This window comes from Carica papaya, chromosome 3 (assembly GCF_054855325.1).
Source record: "Carica papaya isolate Zhongbai chromosome 3, ASM5485532v1, whole genome shotgun sequence".
Lineage (NCBI taxonomy): Eukaryota > Viridiplantae > Streptophyta > Magnoliopsida > Brassicales > Caricaceae > Carica > Carica papaya.
The window spans coordinates 31,725,460-31,735,332 of record NC_142311.1 but is presented as its reverse complement, the minus strand read 5'-3'; the positions used below and the strand labels follow the sequence as shown (position 1 = coordinate 31,735,332).

At 35.4% G+C, this 9,873-nt stretch overlaps 1 protein-coding gene across 2 annotated transcripts; it reads left to right on the top strand.

The window, feature by feature from the left end:
• The first annotated feature begins 4,982 nt into the window (after positions 1-4,982).
• On the top strand, positions 4,983-9,045 carry LOC110819916 (putative disease resistance protein RGA1). Of its 2 annotated transcripts, XM_022049261.2 has the most exons (3): positions 4,985-8,229; positions 8,458-8,543; positions 8,743-9,045. In XM_022049261.2, the coding sequence occupies exons 1-3, from the start codon at positions 5,410-5,412 to the stop codon at positions 8,795-8,797; spliced, it is 2,961 nt and encodes a 986-aa protein (XP_021904953.2). In that variant the 5' UTR covers positions 4,985-5,409; the 3' UTR covers positions 8,798-9,045. The 2 variants fall into 2 exon arrangements, with proteins under 2 accessions (XP_021904954.2, XP_021904953.2); XM_022049262.2 differs by lacking the exon at positions 8,458-8,543 and having other exon boundaries at positions 4,983-8,229.
• Positions 9,046-9,873: the final 828 nt, after the last annotated feature.

Below are 9,873 nucleotides of genomic sequence, written 5' to 3'. Positions count from 1 at the left end.
AGAACAATGGAAGTGTGTGTTAGATAGCTAAATATGGGAGCTAAAAGAAGCTGAACAATAGCTTTTTCCTCATTTGCTGCTGAGTTATTTTTATTTGCCTTATGAAATAAGGTAGTGTTTCTTATATTGTGCTATCTTTCCAAAAGATTACAAGATAAGGAGAGAGAATTTGATTAGATTATGGATGGCGCAAGGCTATCTTAAAGATGATATAAAAACTGTTGGTTAGGTGTACTTTGATAATTTGGCAATGCACTCCTTTTTCCAAGACTTTGAATATGATTGTGTTGATAAATCAAATTAATATGCAAGATGTATGACATAATGCATGATTTTACTCAATTTTTGACGAAAAATGAATGTTTTTTTTATAGAAACTAGTGAGTGATATTCAAGCGCTTATTTTGGTTAGTAATTTATTTAGATCGTACAGAATTAATTGTTCATAATAAAAGATTTCAGTTTATTTTAAACAAAATTTGTGCAAGCATTTGAAAAATATTAAATAAAAATTCTAGACTAAATATTCTACTGGGATTAGTATGAAAACTTAGGTATAGTGTAAAGATTATATAATATTTATATCATAATATAAATATTAATTCATGTTGACAGTGACAATGTAACGAACTTGAAAATCCAAAAGGAAATATATAATAATTTAAGTGCAGAAGTGAAATAAAAGGTTAAGGTTTACATTCCAGGCAGACTACTTCAGCCATTACCGATCCCATAATAGAAGTGGGAACATATCACCATGGACTTCGTGACAGGATTAGCTAAGGCACGCTCAGGACATGATGTCATCTGGGTAATTATTAACCGGCTTACCAAGTCTTCCCACTTCTTGGCCATCAGGATGATCGATCCCTTGAACAAGTTAGCAATAATGTATATCTAAAAAATAGTTAGATTGCATGGAGTGCCAGTGACAGTAGTGTCCGACAGGGATCCCAGATTCATTTCTCGATTTTGGAATAGCTTTCAGCAAGCCATGGGAACGAACCTATCCCTTAGTACTGCATTCTACCCTCAAACCGATGAACAGTCAGAAAGGACAATTCGTATACTTGAGGATATGCTCCGATCTTGTGTCCTTGACTCCGAAGGCCATTGGGATGACCATCTACCCCTGATAGAGTTTGCTTACAACAACAGCTAGCAAGCGAGTATTAACATGACTCTATATGAGGCGTTATATGGGTGTCCATGCAGATCGTCGATTTGTTGGGAAGAAGTGGGGGATAGAAAACTGTTTGGCCTAGATCTGGTATAGGAGACTACATCCAAAATAGTTAAAATCAGGAAGAACATTAAGACGGCTCAGAGCAGACAGAAGAGTTATGCGGACACCCTAAGGAGAGATTTAGAATTTGAGAAAGGCGATCGGGTGTTCCTTAAAGTCACTCATTTTAAGGGAATCAGTAGGTTCGGTAGGAGGGAGAAACTGAACTCCTGATTTATTGGACCATTTGAAGTCTTAGACAGAATTGGTACCGCCGCCTACAGACTAACACTGCCTTCAGAATTTTACAAAGTCCACAATGTGTTTCATGTGTTTATGCTACGCAAGTACAACCCGGACCCCTCTCATGTCTTGACCCACGAGCCTTTTCCACTTCAGGAGGATCTATCATATGAGGAAGTATCGGTCGGCATTGTAGATCGAAAGAGCAGATTACTCTGTAATCGAAAAATTTCCTTTGTAAAGGTCATATGGCAGAACCACACACCGAGGGAAGCTACATAGGAGCTAGAATTAGACTTTAGAGTCCAGTATTCCCAACTGTTCGATTGAAAGTAAGAGACAAATTTGAGGGAATAAATTTCTTTTAAGGGGGGGGAGAGTTGTAACACCCACCAAAATCTTTTTTTTTTATTAATAAATATAATTTTTTTATTTTTATTATTTAATTTAATTTATTTTATTTTATTTTAATTTTATGAAAAAAATTGAGTAAAATTGATGGAAGATTAAATTGAAAATAATTTTGAAAAAAAAGGATGAAAAATTGGGTTTTGGGGGTATTTTTGAAAGAAAAATATAAAATCGGAGGTTAAAACGTAATTTTAAAAAAATTTACCACGTCAGACGTCCGGTCAGCAGCCCCGACCAACCAGGATGCGCCAAGTGGCAGAGGCGCTGACGTGGGAGGCCACATAGGGGGGGCACGTGGGCGATCTACGTGTGCGTGATCGAACAGCTGAGGTCCGTTCTCGCGTGCATGGACGGCCTGGATGCGCTCCCTTCCAAACATAATCGAACGGCCAGATTAAAAGCGATCGGACGGCCTAAAGTGAATGGCGATGGACGTCCCAGATCAAAAGTGGATGGGTATAAATAACCCCCATCCACACCAAACCCTAACCCAAGCCGACATAACCCTTCATCGGAGAAGACGACTTAGCCGCTGGGGAGCCGACCGCCTCCACCCACTGCCGCACCGGAACCCTTTCTGACCGCCAAAAAAGGTAAAAACTTTTTTTTTGTATGAAATTTAATTTTAAGCTCACCTATGGCCAAATCGGAGTGAAAGGACCAGCCAATTGGCCGAAAAACACCGACGAAGCCCAGCGGCACCGCCACGGAGAATTTCACAATCCGCCTCCAATGAGCCCCTTCCGGATTCTCATTTCGCATAATTTTTCCACCGTTGTGATCACTGTTTTCTTCTCTACAGGTTGACCGAAGTGAAACACCCAACCGCAACGTGAGCCGGAGGAGCCACCGCACCGGAGAGCCCCACCGCCAGTGAGTTTCGGTTTTTCGTATTTTTTCGGCCCATCGAGGCCCTTTAGCGTGTGTGCTTACAGGAATTGATGTAAAATCGGTTGAATTCAGTCAAAAACGACCGACTCGAGGTGGACTGCCCCCGCGGGCGACGGCGTCGTCGCCGCAGCACGATGGAGTCGCCATGCTAGATTTTTAAAATTGGCCGAGTGAGCTATGAGACTGATTTTGAGTTTATTTAGAACATTTGTAGGTACTATAAGCGCATTTCAGTTTCTGGAGAAAAATTCAGGGAACCCAAGGACCGCCTGTATACGCAGTAAACCGTTTATCTTTTTGACGTCAGATCGAGTAAGGATCTCTCACTCTATTCCCTATCATAGAATTAAGTTTAAATAAATAATAATTCGGTATTGTGTACAAATTAAATAGATGTGCATAACTAATTACGGATTACTAATGGAGCCCGAATCAGATATTGTTCTCTGTTGATTTATTTTACAATCTAAAAGCATGATAGTATCTGATTTATCTATTTTCTAGTTTAAATGTATGTATTGCTGCCTTACTTGACTTTTGTTTGATTTGAAATTTGAGACATGATTGCATTACCGGGTGCATGTTTATTTGTTTATGTGATTATATTTGATTTGGTAATGGAGACTAAAGGAAAACAAGAAAGAGGTGTGATCAAATAAACATATGGAATGACAGCCTTACTAGATATCCTAGGAGATGGTGGATGGACCGGGTACATAGAGAACCCCACCGTGAACCTTGTCTCATACTGGACGGGATATGGAGACTTGGTAATTTGGTACTCATACCGGACAGGGTATGCGGAATGCCCGCTTCACCCTCATACTAGACGGAGTATTGAGATTTAATGTCTTTGCCCTCATACCGGACGGGGTATGGAGACGGTCCTGTAATTGAGATTGTTAAGAAAAATGATTCACATGTAGCAGGGACACCCCTACGAACCCCCATGAATATTAGGAGGCTGGTGAAATGAGAAACGGTTATGATTTGGTTTATTATTAATGGATATGAATTTATAATATGTTTTATGTTGCTTATTGTTCATGAAGTTATGATATGTATGGTATTATTGTCTCTATAGGTTGTTTTCATAAATTCCACTACGGTAAGTGAACGATAAATAGTTTTATGATTGATAAACGAATTTGCTAAATTTAATGCTCAATTAATTATGATTTTATACCAACATTTGCTTATGTGTCGGTGATACAGTGTGATATTCTTACTGGGTTAGTGTAACTTATCTTTTATTTAACCAGTTCAAATTAAGAGGAGTTGGTTTCAGAGCCCGATCTACAAGAAAATTGCGAATAGATGCTAGATACCTTCTATTTTCCATTATTTTTCTTATTTCTCGTGTTTTTTTAAGAGAATTTATTCTGTAATATTGTTTAGTACTTTTAAGTTATTGTGTAAGAAATGTAAAGTTTAACATTTTATTTCGCTTCTGCACTTAAATTATTATATATTTCCTTTTGGATTTCCAAGGCCATTACAGATAATAGCAGAATTTTAGTATTTTTTTTCCTATAAGGAAAGATAGAAAGGAAAATTATAATTTTTTTTTGAGGTGAAACTTGCATAATTTGATATAAAAGTTAATATTTCTTTTAGGTTAAAAACATTTTTTTGGGTTGAAAAAATTTGTATTTTTTTATTTATACCGTGTAAAAATAGCAGAAGATATAGATGGAAGTTGGGCTCTAATAATAACCGATGTAAGATGAATAACTGTTAAACTAATTTGTCTGATTGATAGTTTAAAAATAAAAGTGAAAAACAGAGAAATAAAGATAGAGGAAAGGAAATTAAATCTTAAGGCGAAAAAATATTATAAGAAATAAATTAAATGAGATGAATTAAATAGAATAGTAATAAAAAAATAAAGATAAAGAGAGATAACAGAGAATAAAATAATAATAAAGAGATTTTTAATTCATTATTGTATAATTTTTTTGTCTCCTTAGAAGTGTAGATATTATTTATAATTAACAACAAAAATTATAAAAGAGAAAAAAATATAAAAGATTCTAATTCATATAATATTTAAATCTACCTAAAAGAAACTAGAATAAATTAAACTATTATAATGGCTAAATAAAGTTATTTATTCTAAATAATTTAAAAAATTATACAAAGAGAAATATATTCTTTTATATCAAATGATAAATAATTTTATCAATCAAATTAGTTGAACCCATTCTTTTATGCAATTGATTCTTCTGTGTATGCCAAATTAGGGATAACTTGATTATCCTATTTTGAATATCAAAACTGATTTTACTGATCAAATGATCTAACCCATTTGTTCTTGTAATGAATTCTTTAGTCTGTGTCAAATAAATTGCTTTTTGAAAAGTCTAAAGTTAAACCTTTCTCTTAGCCCTAGATAATTGTCTGTATACTACCATTTCAATTGTATATTTGTCATCCCCAATTAGTGCATGTTTAGTTGTATTCAACTTTTGGGTTTTGTAATAATAATTTATTTTATTGATAGTTTAAAAATATATAAATTTTTTTTGAAAACTAGAGAAATAAAGATAGAGAAAAGAAAATTAGATGTTAAGGTGAAGAGGGGGGAAGCCATCTTTGAAGACCCTTCTTCATTTTGATTCCTTTTTCATCTCCTAGGAATGGCTGATGCAATTGTATCTGCAGTTCTACAGCAGTTGGTTTCCATTGCTTACACAGAGGCGGAACAAGAGGTGCGACTGGTTGTGGGTGTTGAAGAGGAAGTCCAAAAGCTTACCCGCAATTTCAAGGCCATTCGAGATGTGCTTGAAGATGCAGAGAAACGAGGGTTGAAGGAGGCCAACGTGAAGAACTGGTTAGAGGAACTAAAAGATGCTGCCTATGATGTGGAGGACGTGTTGGATGAGTGGAATACTACTCTACTTAAATTAAAACTTGAAGGTAAAGACAAGAAGGTTGGGAATAGCTCTGTACTCAAGGTATGCTCCTTCTTGCCCTCCTCTTGCTTTTGCATCAACCAAGCCATTTTGCGCCATGACATTGCTCACAAAATAAAAAAACTGAATGAGAGATTAGATGCCATCGCCACTGAGAGAATCAGGTATTGGTTTCAGTCTGGTGGAAGGGAAACAGCAGATCTTGAGCGACAAATGACTAGTTCTGTCATCGATGAATTTCAGGTGCACGGTAGAGAAAAAACTAAAAATAGAGTGATAAGGATGCTGTTCGAAGAAAGTAGTCAAGAATCGCCCTTCCAAACGATTTCCATTATCGGGATGGGAGGATTAGGAAAGACAACTCTGGCTCAATTAGCCTTTAATGATAAGGATGTAAAGAAACATTTTGAAAAGAGGATATGGGTGTGTGTCTCCGATCATTTCGATGAGATTAGGATTGCGAAGGCAATCCTTGAATCCATTATTGGAAGCACCCCAAATCTAGTTGAATTAGAAAATCTACTGCAAGAAATACAAAAATCTATTAAAGACAACAAGTTTCTTCTTGTTATGGATGATGTGTGGAATGAAGATTCCTCAAAATGGGCATGCTTGGAACATTCTCTCAAGTGTGGTCTTCCAGGAAGTAAGATTTTGGTGACCACAAGGAAGGAGAGTGTTGCAAATATCATGGGAAGCAGAAGCACCCACATGATTTTCTTGGAGAAATTGTCAGAGGAAGAATGTTGGTCTGTGTTCAGCAACATAGCTTTCTTCGGTAGAACAGATGAAGAATGCAAGCATTTAGAAAAGATTGCTAGAAAAATTGCACGCAAGTCCAATGGCTTGCCTCTTGCTGCAAAGTTCCTTGGAGGTCTTTTGCGATTTAGGAAAACTAGAGAACAGTGGGAGAGTGTCTTAGATAACCAAATATGGGATCTAAAAGAGGCTGAACAAGAGCTTTTTCCTCATATGCTGTTGAGTTATTATGATTTGCCTTCTGAAGTGAGGCAGTGTTTCTTATATTGTGCCATCTTTCCAAAAGATTACCACATAGAGAATGAGAAGTTGATTAGATTGTGGATGGCGCAAGGCTACCTTAAAGATGATATGGAAATTGTTGGTCAGGTGTACTTTGATAATTTGGCCATGCGCTCCTTTTTCCAGCACCTAAAAAATGATTGTTTTGATGAAACCAGATTAATATGCAAGATGCATGACATAGTGCAAGATTTTGCTCAATTTTTGACGAAAAATGAATGTCTTATAATAGAAACTAATGATATTGAAGTGCCTAAAATAAAGTCTGTTCATGAAAGAACACGTCATTTAATGATCTTTGGTGAGAAAAATTCACCGTTTCCTGTCTCTGTTTACAAGTTAAAGAAGTTACGGAGCCTCTTGCTTCGGTTTCCTTCCCATGAGTTTGAGAGTGGTGAACTTCTACTTGATTTATTTGGTCAATTGACATGTCTTAGGTCATTGGATTTGAGCAGACCTATTTTTGGTGTTAGTTCAATCCATAGACTCCCGAATGAGGTAGGACAATTGATACATTTGAGACTTCTTGATTTATCTTGGAATACAGAACTGACAAAATTACCTGAATCTTTATGTCATTTATACAATCTTCAAACTCTGAATATTCGCTGGTGTCTGGATCTAAAAGAACTTCCTCATGGGATGGGAAAACTAATCAATTTGAGACATTTTGATAACTTGGGAACTGCGAGTCTAACATTTATGCCCAAATGTTTGGGAAGATTAACTTCTCTTCGTACATTTGAACGCTTGGTGGTGGGAGGCATTAGTAATGATGGTGAAGCTATGACTCTTGGAGATCTACGGCAACTAAACAATCTTCGGGGCACTCTCTACATAAGAGGATTAGGAAGCGTGAAAGATGTCCAGGAGGCTACAAATGCTCAACTTCTAAATAAGAAACATCTTTTGAAGTTGATGCTTCGATTTGATGGACAGATAACAGACACAGATAGAATTGATGATCTTCTTCTTGAAGCCTTGCAACCACCTTTGGACTTGGAAATATTATATATTGATGAATATATGGTGCTTGCTATTTGGCCAAGTTGGTTAATTCAACTGACAAGGCTAAGGGAGCTCAGACTTGAGTCCTTTAAAAATATTGAAGAGTTGCCTCCACTTGGGATCTTGCCTGCTCTTCAAGTGCTCTATATTAAAAACATGCCTAAAGTGAATAAAGTGGGCCTTGAGTTTTTAGGAATAGGCACTCAATTTTCTTCTTCTTCTCCTGCCTTCCCTCAACTACAAGTGCTTAGATTTGATGACATGGCAAACTGGGAAGAATGGGATTATGAAATCACAACAGGAACTGTTCATCATAGGACTATTAATACCAATACCAGCACATTTATGGTAATGCCACTCCTCAAATCCTTGCGCTTTTTTGCCTGTCACAAGTTGAAGGACCAAGAGAAGATTCGGCAGGATTTAGTAAAAGCCTCTACTACATCACTCTTGATGGATCTACTTTCTGCAACTGTAACAACTATTGATTCAGAGGTCAGTTCTCTAACCACAATTTTTTTATATTAGCATTTATTTTTTAGTCAGTAAGATCAGTTAGCAAAAATTTTAAAAGTTTGCAGTCACAATTTTGTTGGCGTTCCATGTAAGATGCTACTGTTCATCTCAAATTTCACATAAATGCTTCATCCATATTTTTTTTTCTTGAGTTCAGTTTCATGTGTTTCTGTTCTCTCTTTTCATGGTCTTTTCTTCTATGATTAGTGGGAAGAGGAGCAAGATTTCAACGATATGAATCAAAGGATTTTGAAGTTAACAAAAACCAGAAGACATCTAAAATCAGTCAAAAGGTATTTAGTCATTGAAATTTTACTGTCTTGTTCTAGGAAAACATAATCGTTTCGATTTTTGTCCTTCCGTATCCATAACTATAAGGTGGAGCTTAGTTTATATAGAAGATCTCAGTTCCAAATGAAAATTTTGCTTAAGTTTGTCTCATTGATAAATACGTAATTGAACATCAAATGTGTTTGCCATTTTTTTTTGCAGAGCATATGATGAAAGAATTCAATCTGAAAAAGAAAGATGGATTACTCAGAACTGAGAATAGGGATATATGTGTACATATATAGCCCTATGGCTGGCTTTTGTAACCCTTATTTGCTGCTTGTGTGGAGTGAATTCAGCATATTGCAAAGTGGAAAAGAAATCATATTTGTCAAATGATGCTAATTTTATTTAGCCAGCTAGGCCCATAATAGATGTAATTGCTTTATTTGCAACTATTTGAAGTTTTATTGTGATGATTAGAGACCCTAATCCTGATATTAATATGATTTACTTGTGTTCTTATTTTTTGGGTAGTAGTTTATTTAGATCCTACATAATTAATATTTATATCATGATATAAATATTAATTTTAGGATAATACGGGTAAAATGTTGGTATAACTCTTTTGACTTCTAAGTTTTAGTATTTTTTTTTCAAAAGAAAAGACTCAAGGAAAATTTGTTTTTTAAATATGAAACTTGCAAGATTCAATATGAAAGTTAGATTTGTATTTTAAGATGAGGACTTCTTTTTTCTTTTGCTGAAAAAATCTGTATTTTTTTTGATACTATGTAAAAGAGCAGAAGACATGGATGAAAATTGGATTTTGAAAGTAACCAATGTAAGATGAGTAATCGTTAAATTAGTTATTTTTATCAAACATCTACAACTTCTATCTGAAAATACTTTTAATCAATAATTATTTTAACAATAATTTTAAACTTATTTTAGAAGATATAACCATTAGAAAAAGCACCTTCAATAATGCAATGAATCCAAGTAATTGGTTGAAACTATAGGAAATAACGTTGTGGTTGTTGAAAGTTAGGTGAAATGAATCAAAAACTGTCATTCTTTCTCCATTATTGATCAAATTGTTACCAAACAAATCAAAATAAAAGGATGATCAGAATTGTTATCATTCATTTAATTAAACTTTATAAGGAGGAGGGAAACATTCTTTTAAGCCCCTTGGTTGACTTCATCTACCTTCTTAATTTTGATTTTGTTTCTGATCTCCTTAGAATGGCTGATGCAATTGTATCTGAAGTTCTACAGCAGTTGATTCCCATTGCTTACAAAGAGGTGGAACATGAGGTATGACTGGTTGTGGGTTTTGAAGAGGAAGTC